Source organism: Bos indicus, chromosome 3 (assembly GCF_029378745.1).
Source record: "Bos indicus isolate NIAB-ARS_2022 breed Sahiwal x Tharparkar chromosome 3, NIAB-ARS_B.indTharparkar_mat_pri_1.0, whole genome shotgun sequence".
Taxonomy (NCBI): Eukaryota; Metazoa; Chordata; class Mammalia; order Artiodactyla; family Bovidae; genus Bos; species Bos indicus.
Window position 1 is genome coordinate 13,512,069 of NC_091762.1, and position 18,284 is coordinate 13,530,352.

Consider the following 18,284-nt stretch of genomic DNA (forward strand, 5'->3'; position numbering starts at 1 on the left):
TTGTCATCTGCTGTTTGATCACTTCCAGTTTGCCTTCATTCATGGACCTAACATTCCAGGTTCTTATGCAATATTGCTCTTTACAGCATCAAACCTTGCTTCTATCACCTGTCCCACCCACAACTGGGTGTTGTTTTTGCTTTGGTTCTGTCTCTTCATTCTTTCTGGAGTTATTTCTACACTGATCTCTAGTAGCATACTGGGCACCCACTGATCTGGGGAGTTCATCTTTAAGTGTTCTATCTTTTTGCCTTTTCCACTGTTCATGGAATTCTTAAGGCAAGAATACTGAAGTGGTTTGCCACTCCGTTCTCCAGTGGACCACATTTTGTCAGAACTTTCCACCATGACACATCCATATTGGGTGGGCCCACACGGCATGCCTCATAGTTTCATAGAGTTAGACAAGGCTGTGGTCCATGTGATCAGATTCATTAGTTTTCTATGATTGTGGTTTTCAGTCTGTCTGCCCTCTGATGGAGAAGTATAAGAGGCTTAAGGACAAGAGTCTCCACATGTTTGTGGGTTTCTTTTTTTTTTTTTTTTTTTTTTTGGTAGTTGTTCTCATGGCATTGTAGTCAGAATACTATGAGCATAGTAGTCTCAAAGCATTGTGGTCAGAAAATATGCTTAATATGATTTCAGTTTTCTCAAATTTACTGAGACTTGTTTTGTAGCTGGAATATGATCTGTCTTGGAGAATGCTCCATGCACAGTTGAAAAGAATATGTATTCTTCTACTTTGAGATGGAATGTTCTATGTAGATCTATAAGTCCATCTGACCTAATGTGTCATTTAAGGTCAATGTATCATTTAAGGTCAATGTATCCTTATTGATTTTCCGCCTGGATGATTTTTCCATTGATGTAAGTGTGGTGTCAGAGTCCCCTACTATTACTGTATTACTGTTAGTTTCTACTTTCATGTGTGTTAATATTTGCTTTAGGTTCTCTTGTTTTGGGGCAAATACAGTTATTAATACAATTGTCATATCTTTTCCTAAAATTAATGCTTTTATCATTATATAATGTCCTTCTTTGTCTCTTGTTACAGTCTTTGCTTTAAAGTATATGATGTCTTATGTAAGTATTGCTACCCTAGCTTATTCTTGTTTCCATTTGCATGGAAAACCTTTTTCCTTCTCCTCATTTTGATTCAGTGTGTATTTAGAGCTGAAGTGAGCTTCTTGCAGACATCATACATATGGATCCTTTTGAGGGGGATATCCATCTGGTCACTCTATGTCTTTTGATTGACACATTTAGTCCATTTAAATTTACAGTAATTATTGAAAATTATGTACTCATTGCCATTTTGTTCATTGTTTTTGTAGTTCCTGTTTATTTATTTCTTGTTCTTTAGCTCTCTTCTCTTTTGGTTTGATAACTATCTTTAGTATTATGATTTGATTCTTTTCTCTTTCTGTGTGAGAATCTGTTATAGATTTTGACTTGTGATTACTATGAGGCTTAAATGTATATGAGGCATATATATTGGCATAAGTGTGTGTGTGTATATATATATATATATATATATATATATATATAATTTTAAGTTACTGATCTCTTAAGTTCAAATGCATTTTAACAATCCTGCATTTGTACTCTCCTCCCTTAATTATTACTGTTTTTGATATCACATTTTACATCTGGTTTGTGCATCCCCTAACTGCTTATTGTAAATGTAGATAATTTTTACTACTTTTCTCTTTTAACCTTCTTCCCAGCTTTGTGTATGGATGATTTCTTATCTTTACAATATATCTGCCTTTACTATTAACCTTTGTAATTTTTATATTTCTAGTTGTGGTATTTTCTTTTTTTGCTTAGAAAAGTTCCTTTAACATTTGTTATGAAGCTGGTTTGTTGGTGCTGAACTCTTTTAGAATTTGCTTGCCTGTAAAATTTTGATTTCTCCATCAACTTTGAGTGAGAGCCTTGCCAGGTGAGTGCTCTTGGTTGAAGGCTTTTCCCTTTCATCACTGTATCATGCCACACCTTCTGACCAACAATTTCTGCTGAAAAATCAGCTGATAGTCTTATGTCTATGGGGTCGCACAGAGTCGGACACGACTGAAGCGACTTAGCAGCAGCAGCAGTCTTATGTGATTTTTCTCTGCACATAACTTGTTGCTTTTAATATTTTCTTTTTATCTTAATTTTTCCAATTTTAATTACATTGTGTCTTGGTGTAATTCTATTTGGGTTGATCATCCTCGGGACTCTGTTCTTTCTGGAGCTGGATGCCTGTGTCCTCTTTCAGATTAGGGAACTTTTCAGCTATTATGTCTTCAAATATGTTCTGTACTCATTTCTCTTTCTTTTATTCTTTTGGGACCCCCTGTCCTATGAATGCTAGTATGCTTGATGTTGTCTTAAAAGTCTCTTAAATGGTCATAATTTAAATTTTTTCTTTTGTCTATTAAGCTTGAGTTATTTCCACTCTTCTCTTTTCCAGTTTGATGATCTTTTTTTCTGTAGCACCTAATCTATTATTAACTCCTTATAGTGTAATTTTTAGTTCAGTTATTGTGTTCCTCACTTCTATTTGGTACTTTTTTTAGAAAAAAATGTTTGTTCAACATCTCACTGTTCATGCATTTTTTTATTCTGAACTAAAAACTGCACTATAAGGAATCAACAATAGATTAGAACATTTAATATTCATAGACACTTGGCAGTTTGAATATATAAAGATGTATTTCATTATTTTTAATCCTAAATAGTATCCCTTCATATAATTTATTCAATCAACATAATGTGGTCAAGATCAGAAACTTGATGCTGACTCAAACATTTAAATCATAGCTCTGCCAACTTATTAGCTATATAACCTGGAGCAAGTTCATTCACTTATCAGTGTTGCAATTTCCTGGGGATAATAATGATATTTGTATACTAGCATTTGCAGGTTACTGTTTGAGAACTGATTTGCATATTTGTCTTAGAGGACAGCCTAGATTAAGTACATCCTTATTATGAGTGCTGTAGATAAAACAAATCAGGGAGGAGTGAGGAGGTGTCAGAAGAAGGGTGCAGTATTAAATAGTGGGGTGAAGAAGACAAAATTTGTTCAATGACCTGAAGAAGGTGAGAAGGTAAGAATGAGACATATAAATGCCTGGAATAAGAGTATTCTAGGCAGAACCAAAGACTCTGAGGCAGGAGCATGACTGTTATGTTAAAGGTATAGCAAAAAGCCCCAGTGTCCTAGAGTGGACTAAGAAAAAAAGGGAGTGTGGAAGATGGGGTCAGATGGTGTAGGGCCTTGCAGGAAAAGTGGGAGTGAAGGAAGAATATTCGTCTTAGGAGTAGTGAAATGAAACGTTTGAAGGGGTCACTTTTGATGGTATTTTGTGAACAGTTTTTAAGAGACCAAGAGCAGAAACGGAAAGACTGTGAGACTATTGCAGTAGTGCAGATGAGAGATGATGATCATATTGGATCAAATAGGTAGTGACAGTTATATTATATGTATGTGTTTATATATATATAATAAAAAAATAATTAGTATTTGCTGAGAGAGTTTGGAGTATAAATAAAGAATTAAGGATGACACCAAGGTTTGGTAGCCAGAACAAAAGGAAGGACAGAGGTAACATTTATTTAATGGATGTATATGGAAAGAACATTTAGGGAGTTCAAATTTAGACATGCTAGACATCCAAACGGAGAAGGCAATGGCACCCCACTCCAGTACTCTTGCCTGGAAAATCCCATGGGTGGAGGAGCCCGGTAGGCTGCAGTCCATGGGGTCGCAAAGAGTCGGACACGACTGAGCGACTTCACTTTCACTTTTCACTTTCATCCATTGGAGAAGGAAATGGCAACCCACTCCAGTGTTCTTGCCTGGAGAATCCCAGGGACGGGGGAGCCTGGTGGGCTGCCGTCTATGGGGTCGCACAGAGTCGGACACGACTGAAGCGACTTAGTAGTAGTAGTAGACATCCAAATGAAGGTGTCATGTAAGTAGTAGATCTTTTAGGTAGACAATGGGGTTAAAAGAATAAGAGAATGGAATACAAGAAACTTAATGAGGATTATCTCAATGGCACATGGTGATTGGTTGGGTGTCTGGGATGGGGGAGAAGGAGTCAAAATGAATGAAATTATGACTGCCTGTGACCCAAATCATTTACACTCATGAGACTTTATGGAAGTACCTAATATCTGTGGGTTATATGTCTTCATCTATATAATGGGGATCTTTGCTCACAGAATTGTTAAAGGCAAACATAGACTTATGGAAGGAAATGGCAACCCACTCCAGTTTTCTTGCCTGGAGAATCCCAGGGATGGGGGAGCCTGGTAGTCTGCCGTCTATGGGGTCGCACAGAGTTGGACACGACTGAAGTGACTTAGCAGCAGACTTATGGAAAGCCTATTGAATGTTGAATGATTTTATGAATAACATTGCAAAGAGGAAGCTGGTTTGAAGATGAGGTGATGACATCCACACACACCTTGCATGGAAAGAGACGCAAGAGGGAGAAACATCTCTTAAAATGTTTCATTTGCATCAGAAGTCAAGATGGCTCATTCTATGGTTTCCCACCCACCAAGGCCACATTGTCCACTTCAGGAGTAATCCTTTTTAACCCACCAGCTGCTCCGTATCAATTAGGATATTGAGGCACCTCAGTCAGAGTCCAAGATCCTTGGGAGAGGAAAAATTGGATAGTCCCAACTGAATACTCTAGAATTCCAAGGTCTCCAGTGACTAATGGTAAAGGGGTAAGCTGTGAACTTTGTTAGATTAAGGTTTTGCTCTACCAACAAACTAGTCTGAGATATCAGTTTCCTGTTATTCAAATGAGAATAATTATACCGACCTTAGAGTGTCCTTATAAAGATTAGAAGAATACTATTTCTAAAGTGCATAGAACAAACCCTGATTGACTATAGGTTTGGAAAAACCCATGTCCCTTAATTTTATTTTTTTCTACTTTTGGTGGAGTGGGAATGGCTACTGGATGGTCCCATCTTACAATGCTCTTGAGCTTATGGGCACTGATGCCCAGCAAGACCAGTTACATGGGAAGTCTGTGAAGAAATGGTGTCTATCTCTCCCTCAGGTTTCTGCTCCACCTGAGAGATAGGACATCAGAAAAGGTGACTTACTGCAGATCCCCTACCTCCCCCTCTCACCTGATTATATATATCCAATAGGTTCATGGCATTGCTTCATGATGCTCAAGCCCTCAGCAGGAACCATGTTTAGACAGTCTGAAGGCAGATATGAAGCAGCTGAACCGAGCTGAGCAAGGAGGAGAACCAAGTGACTCAAGAATCTGGGGCAGTTAAGAAACCACAGCAGCTCACTATTAGATTGAGCCCACTTCTTACACAACAGCTGGGACCCAAGGCAGGAATCAGGAGCTTTGAGGAGGTGAGGACCCCCAGAGAAAGGAGAAGTTCTCACACACCACAGTGCAGCTGAAACAGGTCTTCAGGCCATGTGAGGCTGGAGCTGGTTTGAGGATATCCCCACCTCCAACCTCTGGGACAGGTGGGGTTGCTGGAGGTCATCACATCCATCTTTGCTTCCTTGTGGACCCACTGCCAGAAAAACCTTCAACAGCCTCTGCTCTTGGTCTCAGTCTGCTGAGTCCCCCAGGAGTTGGAAAGAAGGGTTGCCCAGATCTTTCACAGACAGAGGTGCTTGTCTCCTTGGCGCTGGCTTCTTGTGGCTCCAACACCCTCTTGAGGGAGCCCGAGGTGAGTCCAGCAGGAAAGACTCATGACCAATCCAGGGAAGACTGTTTCAGGACCTCCAAAGTGTTTGAAAAGGTCAGATATAGGAGAGACCATTTCTAAACCTTTGGGAACCAGATAGGCTTCATGGAACATGTGGTTTGGAAGAGGGCTTTGGGCAGGATGATAGGATTCCAGTAGGCAGAGGTGGGAGCAAGGAGCAGGGAAAGGGAGCCATCTTTCTGGACAAAGAGATGTAAGTGAGCAAAGAGGAGGCTGACATTTAGATTGAAGCCAGAAAGACTCTTCAATAGAAAAGACCAGAAAGGGCTGGTTCAGATCTTCCTACAAACTTCACTCTTCCTATCCCCTGGAAGCCTCATCGAGGATGGTCAGAGGATACTGCACATTCATCATCATGACCAAGTACCCCTATCCCAGAAAGGGACAGGCCGAAGCTATTTTCCTAAGAATGCAATTCCTGACTTCTAGGTTCTAGGATTATTTTCTGAGAAAATTAAGTCCTGGAAGGGGTGAAGAGTTACAAATTCCTCTTCCCACTTTACAAAAAGGTGGATTTGGGGCCCATGGGCCAAGTTGAGGCCAAAGTCCAGGTTAACACAAGTAACCAAGAAGAAGGTTATAAGATACACTAGACATTCTTCCCAGTACAAGTGTACTGCTTGACACACATGCTTTGCTCTATGTAAGGTGCAACAGAATCCTCAGGCCAGTCCTTTACAGATTCATACCTACCCAGGCTCCTTCCATTGACCCCCAACTCAGCATTCAACACCAAGGTCATAACTCCCTCCTCTGTGGCATGGCCATCTTCACACAGTCCCCATGCCTGGGCTCATGCTCTTAAGGAAAGACACACACCAACCAAACAGCAGAGGCTGTGGGGATTAACACAGTCAGAAAAGTCTTCTTTGGAAAGCTTCAGAAGGTGAGGGGTCAGGAGCTGAGTCAATGGCAGAGGAGGAGTGCTCATCCTGTGACTGTGAGGATCCTGAACAGAAGGGCAGTTTGGAGAGGTGTCAGAGGAAGTAATAAGGCTACATAGGCCCAAGTAACGGACAAAGGGCAGATGGAACTGGACCAGAGGCGGAGCAGGCGGGTGCCTTCAGGGGTCAAACTCCTGGCAGAGGTGTCCTGGGAGTGCCAATTCTTCTGTTTCCTCCAATTAAATTATCTTCATGGCATGACATGACTTACAGACCTCACTGTAGATAGTAGTGGAAGGTCACTTTTCTTTCTGTGACCTGATAACCTGGATGCTGTTCCCTGATAACCTGGAAATGCAAGACAAAAGGTTCCTGAAATAGCTGAGTGTTAGAGGAGCCCTAGAAGAACCAGAAAAGAATCAGTGCTATTGACATGTAATACTTATGAATTCCCCTAAGTGCCCAGAGGTATATTTTTCCCAAAAGTAAATTTTCTTATAAAACACTTTCGATTGTCTGGAAAGAGTTAAAGAGGAAGTAGGAAAAGAATCATCAGTGACTAGATAGGACAAACCCAGGCCAGGCAGTGAGAGACCTGGAAAAGCACAGTGCCCAGGTCTCACCTTGTCCATGTGCTCTAGAGATTCCTGCTGGCTGCATACTGAATGCTGTCATCATCATCCTCTTGTGATCTTGCACCTGAGAGATAGGCAGAGTGGCTTGAATCTGAGCCTTGGAAATCTGTACCCTCTTCCACTGCTATGGACACAGACCATGGCCACACCCACTAATCCCTCTGCAGGGACATTTTGTAGGAGAAAGGATGTCAAGAATCCAGTGAAGAAAGAGAGGTATGTGGGCCTGGAAGGAGAAGGGCAACCTGCCTCTTCCAGTCTTCATCTTCTTCTCATGTATCTTCCAAAGGTACAGTCCACCTCCGAGGATCAATAACACAGCTGCGACTACCCTAAGGATGTCTGGCAGGAGGTCAGCATTCGCCTGGTTGGCTGAATCTGTTTTCCTCAAACACAGAGGGCAAATAAGTTAAAGTCAAGAGAGAACTTGAGATACCCACTGCCAAAGGAAGATAGACAGTAGGTGTAGAAGTCTAAAGACTCCTGGTTCAGAAGCTGAAGAAGGAGGAGCCTGGTAGTATCATTCATTCAACCAGGTCCTGGAACTTTTGCTTGGTGCCAGGGGTACTGAGATGAGCAAGATGGAGCCTCCCAGTGTAGAGGACTGATAAAATATCAAACTTTGCTAACCAGAGGGATTGCAGTAAAACAGAGCTGTACCCCTTGCACAGAGGTCCTCAGGGAGGGTCTCCCAGAGGAGGTGATGCATAAACTGACCTTGAGGGATGAGCAGCAGTTTCCCAGATATTCAGGGAGGGCACAGCATTCCAGGAAGGAGGGATGCTGCATTTGGGAAACGGTAGTATCTAAAGCCAGCCCCTGGGAGTTGCCAGTGCTTTATTGCAGCAGGCAGGACTGGGCAGGGAATGAGATGTAGGTGAGGGGAATTAGTGAGGGCTTGTGGGTAATGCTGAGTATTGAAAATTACCTGATACTCTAGCCTTGGAGTAGAGAGGTCCAATTAACAGATGTTTTAAGAGATCCTGGCATTTCAGATCCCTGCACCAGCTCATGGAGGATGGTTTACAGAGGGTGAGACCGCACACAGGATAAGGTTATTCATTCATTCAATGCAACTTTGATTACATAAACTTTGGCCAGGAGCTTGTGCTTCCACAGGGTTTCAAAGGAGAACAAAACATGGCTCCTGCCTTCATAGTGTTCCTGTCCATGCAGGAGACAAATCCATAAACAGATAATCAGCACTCAGTGTAGGGGTGGCCACAGACACCCCAAGGGAGTCGATGCCTGAAGGCAGGATGGCTACATTATTGCAGGGCTCTGTGCAAAATGAAAAGGCAGACTCCTTGTTAAAAATTTATTAAAATTTTAAGACATCAGTAGAATTTAGACAAATTAGCAGATTTTTAGACCAATCATGGGGCCTATCTTAGGGCAGGGCCATGTGTGAATGCATTTTCACAGCCCACATATCTGCAGTGGCTGAGGAGAATCCTCCATGAAGAATGAGACAGGAAGTCAAGGACACAGGATGAAGAAGGGCTGATGGTCAAGGAAACAACATGTCCAGAGGTGCAAAAACTTGCAAAAGCAGGGCACATTCTGGAATGACAAACAAGGAATTCAGTGGTAAGTGTATAAATAAGGTCAGAAATGTGGACAGAGGAGCGTCTGAGCCCGTCCATGACATCCCACAGGAAGTCATGGAGGTCAGACTTGAAGAAAAGCCACAATGACCCATTATGATTACTTTCCTGAAGACCATGCTGAATGCACAATGGATGTTGGATAGTGGTGGAGAGAAGCACTGAAAAATGACTACCTGGGCTAGCAGGGGCAAGCAGTTTAGAGCAGGTCATGGATGTGAGACACACTGAAAAGCAAAGGTAAGTTGAATGTTTTTCCTAGACTCTTGTATGAAGTGGTCAGAAAGCAGTGCTAAGAAAATGGTGGGAAGAAAAGCCCTGAACCCCCAGACCTCAGTGCCATCTGAGCTCGGAAAGTGCTCCTCCCCTCTGGCAGATTGCACTCACCAGGGACGCAGACTCCACCAAGGTCGAAGGAAGCAGTTTTATATTCCACCGGGTTGCTGACCACACAGATGAGGATGGCATGGGGCTGGCCTCTCGGCACGCTCACAGCCAGAATGTATGAGTTGCAGGCTGCTTCTAATGTCCTTCTCTGCTCCCATTCTTTGGGGAGGCCTTTCTTCTCCCAGGTCACATTCAGGTCTTCTGTGGCCCCAGAGGCTCTGCACTCCAGGGTGACGTTGCACCAGTCTGGTGTGATGGATGTTGATCCCACCAGAATCTGGGGAGAGGGCAAAGGCTCTGGGGTAGGAGGCAACAAAAGAATTAAACTTCACATATGTGGAAAACTTTACATGCCACAGTTTAATATCTATTACCTCACTGAAGCCAAGGCATATGAGGAAGCCTTATAAAGAAAGTAAGGGATTGAGTGATAGTTGCTCAGTCATGTCTGACTCTCTGCAATCCCATGGACTGTAGCCTGCCAGTCACCTCTGTACATGGAATTTTCCAGGCAAGAACATTGGAGTGGGTTGCCATTTCCTTCTCCTATAAAGAAAGTGGGTGCATTTTACACTTAAAACATAATTTTCCTAAAGCTAAATATTCACCAAGAGACTAGGAATGGGGCCATTGTGTTAGGCCCTATGCAACGTCACTAGATTTCACAAGCCTTAAAAATCAGCCACAAGAAAATAAAATTTAGATTTAATTTTCTTAAGGCCTATTATTTTGTTAAAAAATTGGGATTTTTTTTCCCAGAAGAGAAAGAAGCTTGGGACAGAAGGGCTTGTCTTGGTTCATGGCCCTTACCCTGTGTCTCCAGCTGAGTTAAAGCTTGGGACAGCACAACTCTTATGGGGAAGGACATCTGGTTAGTTTTGGGAGGCCAGAGAAAGGCACTAGCTTCCTAAAGTAGAGACATTTGTGGGAAATGCAGTGGTTACAACTAGGAATGACAATTCCAAGTGTGGTTAGAACATGCCACTGAACTTGTGGTATAGACAGGAAGAAAAGTGACAGATTTACAAGCTGCCTTGAAATCCCATGGGGACTTATGAGTTGTCTTCTCCATAGGATACTTCCCTATGCAGGGAGGATTTTTAGAGAAAGACAGTGTTTGCTAAATGGGTTCCTTAATAAGCATTGCAGTGTAAACTTTCTCCTATGCTCATATAGCATTTAAGAGGTAAATTGTGGTGTCTTTTCTGAGTGAGGCCATTAACAGATAGGCTCTGAGCAAGAAGACAGTGTTCATTGGGTACTGACTACACTTGGATTTTCAAATCATGGTAGAATAATGGCCCCTCAAAGATATCCATGTCTTAATCCTTGGAATCTGTGGATATGTTACATTACATGAAAAGGTGAATCAAGGTAACAGATAGGATGAAAGCTGCTAATAAGTTAACCATACAATAATGAGATTATTCTGGATTATCTGGGCAAAATGCAATCCTAAGTTTCCTTAAAAGAGAAAGAAGTCACTGATGCCAGCAAGACACCAGGATTTATGATTTTAACAACTATCCATGGTCAGAAATAGCCCTAAGAGATCTTCAGAGTTCATTTGGGGGATTCCGGCCCTTTGATGGACCAAAAATCCTAGTTCAGCCGTAGGGAAAGGGTAAGAACAGTTTTGCTTTACCTCATCACCTTGATCCCAGACCAGCATGACTCAGTGCTGAGAGAGATACCTCTAGACTGTGACTTTTCCCACAGGAGGAAGAGGGAATAAAGTGACAGTCTAGCTTCCCCATAATTTGTGAGGCATTGCCTGGGAAGCTGGCTTCTGTCTCACGGCACCCAGAACAGTGAGGACATTATCTGAGGTTTCATGCACACGTGCTAAGTCACTTAAGTTGTGTCCAACTCTTTGTAGATCTATGGACTGTAGCCCACCAGGCTCCTCTGTTGACGGGATTCTCCAGGCAATAATACTGGACTGGATTGCCATGCCCTTCTCCAGGGGATCTTCCCAACCCAGGGGTTGAACCTGAGTCTCATGTCTCCTGCATTGGCAGGTGGGTTCTTTTCCAAACAAGTATAAGTGGAAGGAGATCGCAGCAACTGGGACACATGGCACTGAAAACCATTTCTCACATATACCCACAGATGGTGGTCAATTCAACCCTATATCCAGAACCTCACATACTCCTGCAACCAACATCCCACATGCCTCTACAGCTGAAGCCTCAAACTTTGTTGAGCTTTACAGTGACTGTCTTTTTTCCCCTTAAAGCCAGCCCTAAAAGACTGGAAGAAGAGACTGCTTATTCAAATACACAGACACCAATGCAAGGCTACAAGAATGGAGAATCAGGAAAACATGACAATACCAAAGGAGCAAAACTAACTCCAATAACCAATCAGAAAGAAATAGAGATCTATGAATTGCCTAACAATTCAACATCATCATATTAAATAAGCTCAGCAAACTACCAAAGAACACAGACAGATCACTAAGTAAAATTTGGAAAACAATTTGTGAACAAAATGAGAAGTTCAGCAAGAGATAGAAAACATTCAGAAGAACCAAACAAAAATTCTGGTTCTAAAAATACAACGACTGCATTAAAAATTGAATAGTGTCTCATTAGCAGATTTGACCAAACAGAAGAAATGAACAAGAAATTCAAAGACAGAGTATTTTAAATTATCCAGTTAGAGTAGGAAAAGGAAAAAGAATTTTAAAAGTCTATGGGATACTATAGGAAAATCAATACACACATTATGGGAGTTCCAAAGAGAATACAAAGAAAAAGTGTTGATAATTTATTTAAAGAAATTATGGCTGAAAATTTCCCAAGTCTGGGCAAGTAAATGGATATTCAGATTCATGAAGCCCAAAGGTCTCATGATGGTAGAATCAAAGAAGTATAAATCAAGACACATAGTAACTGAATATTCAAAATTCAAAGACAAAGACAGAATTTTGAAAATAGCAAGAGAAGAACATCATATACAAGGGAATCTCTATAAGAATATCATCAGATTTCTCAGCAGAGACCTTATAGACCAAGAGAGAATGGAATGATGTATTCAAAGTACTGAAAAAACCCCATTGGTAACCAAGATTATTATACCTGGTAAGAATGTTCTTTAAAAAAGAAGAAGAGATAAAAACTCTCCATGACAAGCAAAAACTGAGAGAGTTTTCCTCATTAAACCTGCCTTATAAGCTATGCCAAAGGGAGCTCTTAAAGTTGAAATAAAAAGATGCTAAAAATACACAAAATCAAGGGAGGAGCTAAGATGACGGAGGAGTAGGACAGGGAGAACACTTTCTCCCCCACAAATTCATCAAAAGAACATTTAAACGCCGAGTAAATTCCACAAAACAACTTCTGAATACCAGCAGAGGACATCAGGCACCCAGAAAAGCAACCCAAGTCTTCGAAAGGACGTAGAAAAAAATATAAAATACAAAAAAAAGAGACAAAAGAGGGAGGGACGGAATTCCATCCCAGGAAGGGAGTCTTAAAAAGAGAGAAGTTTCCAAACACCAGGAAACCTTCTCACTGCTGAATCTGTGCCGAGCCTTGGAAGCACAGAGGGCAACATAACAGGGAGGAAAAATAAATAAACAATTAAAACCCACAGATTACGAGCCTTACGGTAACTCCCCCAGCGGAGAAGCAGCACAGACGCCTGCACACGCCACTAGCAAGCGGGGGCTGGGCAGGGAGGCGCCACACGGGCTGCATCACTTAGAGTAAGGATCTGGCCTGAATACCCCGAGCACTATCTGAGGGAAATAATTTGGGCTAGCAAACCAGACTGTAGGATATCTACCACGTGAAAAGCCAGCCCTAACCTAAGACACCGCCAGGCCCGCGCACGGAACAAAGGACTGAACAGAGATAGCCAGCTGCAGACCATCATCCTCTGGTGACAGGCAGCCAGAGCTGGAAAGGGGCAATCGCAGCCCCAGAGAGACATTATCTATAAAACTGTAAGCAGGCTTCTATGCTAACTAAAACTTCTTGGGGGTCTGGATGGTCAGCATCCGCCTGAGAAGGTCTGCTGGTTGTACACCCAGAAAACCAAGCGGCGGGGATGCAATAAGTCGCAGCAACCATGCTCACCAAACACCTCATCACCTGAGCTGCTCAGACCTAGGAAGGGCACAAAACGCAGGCCCAACCAAGTCTGCGCCTCTGAGGACTACCCGAGTGCCTGAACCTGAGTGGCTTGGACCTGGGAGGTGCAAGCAGCCCAGGGCCGGCCACGGATGGTTCCTGGCAGAGCAACCTAGAGCCTGAGTAGTGTGGGCAGGGAGGCTACACGCACCATGAGCGGGGTCAGACCCAGTGTGGCTGAGGCACTGCAAGCACACGCCAGTGTTATTTGTTTGCAGCATCCCTCCCTCCCCACAGCGCTACTGAACAAGTGAGCCTAAAAAAAAAAAAAAAAAAAAGTGTCCACCACCGTCCCCTTTGTGTCAGGGCGGAAACCAGACACTGAAGAGACCAGCAAACAGAAGCTATAACAGAGGGAATCGCCTTGGAAGCTACAGGCAATAGATTAAACCCTGTGGTTAGTACCGACTACATAGGAAGGGGCCTATAGATCTTGAGAAATATAAGTCGGACCAAGGAACTAGCCGAAAATGAACTGAGCCCACAATACCCACAACAAAACCAGAAAAAGTCCTAGATATATTTTTACTATTTTTACGATTATTCTTTCTTTTTTTTTTTTAATTTTTAAAAAAATTTTAAGTCCTCTATTATTCCTTTAATTTTCACTTTTATAACCTACTATTAATTTGCAAAAAAAAAAAGACCCTATTTTTTTTAAAACAAACTTCATATATACATTTTTTATAATTTTTGTGACCTTGGTTTTTTTTTCTTCTTCTTCTTTTCTTTAACATTGTATTTTTGAAATTCCAAACTCTACCCTAGATTTTTAATTTTAGCTTTTTGGTATTTGTTATCAATTTTGTACCTATATTTTTTTTTTTATAATTTTTGTCACTTTTTCTTTCTCTCTTTCTTTCTCTTCTTCTTTTATATAACATTGTATATCTGAAATCCCAAACTCTAGTCTAGATTTTTTATTTTATGCTTTTTGGTATTTGTTATCAATTTTGTACCTATATTTTCTTTATAATTTTGCGACTTTGCCTTTGTTTTGTTTTGTTTTTTCTCTCTCTCTTTCTTTTCCTTCTTTTCTTTAACATTATATTTTTGAAATTCCAAACTCTACTCTGGATTTTTAATTTTTGCTTTTATGTATTTGTTACCACTTTTGTACCTTTAAGAACCCAATCTTCAGTACCCATTTTTCACTAGGGAGACAGATTACTGGCTTGACTGCTCTCTCTCCCTTTGGACTCTCCTTTTTCTCCACCAGGTCGCCTGTGTCTCCTCCCTAACCCCTCTCTACTCTACCCAACTCTGTGAATTTCTGTGTCTTCCAGATGGTGGAGAACACTTAGGGAACTGATTACTGGCTGGATCTGTCTTCCTCCTTTTCATTCCCCCCTTTTATCCTCCTGGCCACCTCAGTCTCCTTCCTCCTTCTTCTCTTCTCTGTATAACTCTGTGAACATCTCTGAGCGGTCCAGTTGTGGAATGCACATAAGAAAGTGATTACTGGCTAGCCCACTCTCGATCTTTCAATAGAAACTCTTCAAGCCAGGAGGGAATGGCAAGACATACTTAAAGTGATGAAAGAAAATAACCTACAGCTCAGATCATTGTACCCAGCAAGGATCTCATTCAAATATGAAGGAGAAATCAAAAGCTTTACAGACAAGCAAAAGCTGAGAGAATTCAGCACCACCAAACCAGCTCTCCAACAAATACTAAAGGATATTCTCTAGACAGGAAACACAAAAACAGTGTATAAATTCAAACCCAAAACAGTAAAGTAAATGGCAATGGGATCATACTTATCAATAATTACCTTAAACGTAAATGGGTTGAATGCCCCAACCAAAAGACAAAGACTGGCTGAATGGATACAAAAACAAGACCCCTACATATGCTGTCTACAAGAGACCCACCTCAAAACAGGGGACACATACAGTCTGAAAGCGAAGGGCTGGAAAAAGATTTTCCATGCAAATAGAGATCAAAAGAAAGCAGGAGTAGCAATACTCATATCAGATAAAATAGACTTTAAAACAAAGGCTCTGAAAAGAGACGAAGAAGGTCACTACATAATGATCAAAGGATCAATCCGAGAAGAAGATATAACAATTATAAATATATATGCACCCAACACGGGAGCACTGCAATATGTAAGACAAATGCTAACAAGTATGAAAGGAGAAATTAACAATAACACAATAATAGTGGGAGACTTTAATACCCCACTCACACCTATGGATAGATCAACTAAACAGAAAATTAACAAGGAAACACAAACTTTAAACGATACAATAGACCAGTTAGACCTAATTGATATCTATAGGACATTTCATCCCAAAACAATGAATTTCACCTTTTTCTCAAGCGCACATGGAACCTTCTCCAGGATAGATCACATCCTGGGCCATAAAGCTAGCCTTGGTAAATTCAAAAAAATTGAAATCATTCCAAGCATCTTTTCTGACCACAATGCAGTAAGATTAGATCTCAATTACAGGAGAAAAACTATTAAAAATCCCAACATATGGACGCTGAACAACACGCTGCTGAATAACCAACAAATCACAGAAGAAATCAAAAGAGAAATCAAAATTTGCATAGAAACAAATGAAAATGAAAACACAACAACCCAAAACCTGTGGGACACGGTAAAAGCAGTCCTAAGGGGAAAGTTCATAGCAATAGAGGCACACCTCAAGAAACAAGAAAAAAGTCAAATAAATAACCCAACTCTACACCTAAAGCAACTAGAAAAGGAAGAAATGAAGAACCCTAGGGTTAGTAGAAGGAAAGAAATCTTAAAAATTAGGGCAGAAATAAATGCAAAAGAAACAAAAGAGACCATAGCAAAAATCAACAAAACCAAAAGCTGGTTCTTTGAAAGGATAAATAAAATTGACAAACCATTAGCCAGACTCATCAAGAAACAAAGGGAGAAAAATCAAATTAATAAAATTAGAAATGAAAATGGAGAGATCACAACAGACAACACAGAAATACAAAGGATCATAAGAGACTACTATCAACAATTATATGCCAATAAAATGGACAACATGGAAGAAATGGACAAATTCTTAGAAAAGTACAACTTTCCAAAACTCGACCAGGAAGAAATAGAAAATCTTAACAGACCCATCACAAGCACAGAAATTGAAACTGTAATCAAAAATCTTCCAGCAAACAAAAGCCCAGGTCCAGACGGCTTCACAGCTGAATTCTACCAAAAATTCAGAGAACAGCTAACACCTATCCTGCTCAAACTCTTCCAGAAAATTGCAGAGGAAGGTAAACTTCCAAACTCATTCTATGAGGCCACCATCACCCTAATACCAAAACCTGAAAAAGATCCCACAAAAAAAGAAAACTACAGGCCAATAACACTGATGAACATAGATGCAAAAAACCTTAACAAAATTCTAGCAATCAGAATCCAACAACACATTAAAAAGATCATACACCATGACCAAGTGGGCTTTATCCCAGGGATGCAAGGATTCTTCAATATCTGCAAATTGATCAACGTAATACACCACATTAACAAATTGAAAAATAAAAACCATATGATTGTCTCAATAGATGCAGAGAAAGCCTTTGACAAAATTCAACACCCATTTATGATAAAAACTCTCCAGAAAGCAGGAATAGAAGGAACATACCTCAACATAATAAAAGCTATATATGACAAACCCACAGCAAACATTATCCTCAATGGTGAAACATTAAAAGCATTTCCTCTAAAGTCAGGAACAAGACAAGGGTGCCCACTTTCACCACTACTACTCAACATAGTTTTGGAAGTTTTGGCCACAGCAATCAGAGCAGAAAAAGAAATAAAAGGAATCCAAATTGGAAAAGAAGAAATAAAACTCGCACTATTTGCAGATGACATGATCCTCTATGTAGAAAACCCTAAAGACTCCACCAGAAAATTACTAGAACTAATCAATGACTATAGTAAAGTTGCAGGATATAAAATCAACACACAGAAATCCCTTGCATTCCTATACACTAATAATGAGAAAACAGAAAGAGAAATTAAGGAGACAATTCCATTCACCATTGCAACGGAAAGAATAAAATACTTAGGAATATATCTACCTAAAGAAACTAAAGACCTATATATAGAAAACTATAAAACGCTGGTGAAAGAAATCAAAGAGGACACTAATAGATGGAGAAATATACCATGTTCATGGATTGGAAGAATCAATATAGTGAAAATGAGTATACTACCCAAAGCAATTTATAGATTCAATGCAATTCCTATCAAGCTACCAACAGTATTCTTCACAGAGCTAGAACAAATAATTTCACAATTTGTATGGAAATACAAAAAACCTCGAATAGCCAAAGCGATCTTGAGAAAGAAGAAAGGAACTGGAGGAATCAACCTACCTGACTTCAGGCTCTACTACAAAGCCACAGTCATCAAGACAGTATGGTACTGGCACAAAGACAGAAATATAGATCAATGGAACAAAATAGAAAGCCCAGAGATAAATCCACGCACATATGGACACCTCATCTTTGACAAAGGAGGCAAGAATATACAATGGATTAAAGACAATCTCTTTAACAAGTGGTGCTGGGAAAACTGGTCAACCACTTGTCAAAGAATGAAACTAGAACACTTTCTAACACCATACACAAAAATAAACTCAAAATGGATTAAAGATCTAAACATAAGACCAGAAACTATAAAACTCCTAGAGGAGAACATAGGCAAAACACTCTCCTACATACATCACAGCAGGATCCTCTATGACCCACCTCCCAGAATATCGGAAATAAAAGCAAAAATAAACAAATGGGACCTAAGTAACCTTTACAGCTCAACTCCAGAAAAATAAATGACCCAATCAAAAAATGGGCCAAAGAACTAAATAGACATTTCTCCAAAGAAGACATACAGAT

General features: G+C 40.7%; 1 protein-coding gene across 1 annotated transcript in view; it reads right to left on the reverse strand.

The window, feature by feature from the left end:
• Nucleotides 1–1,545: 1,545 nt before the first annotated feature.
• LOC109579165 (SLAM family member 9-like) overlaps nt 1,546–18,284 on the reverse strand; it is a 108,755-nt gene continuing 92,016 nt past the window's right edge. The window contains exons 3-5 of the mRNA XM_070784289.1: nt 9,271–9,567; nt 7,265–7,654; nt 1,546–6,989 (exon numbers count right to left, since the gene is read on the reverse strand). Coding sequence (XP_070640390.1) covers nt 7,401–7,654; nt 9,271–9,567 — 551 coding nt within the window. The 3' untranslated portion in view covers nt 1,546–6,989; nt 7,265–7,400. The remainder of the gene's footprint in view (nt 6,990–7,264; nt 7,655–9,270; nt 9,568–18,284) is intronic.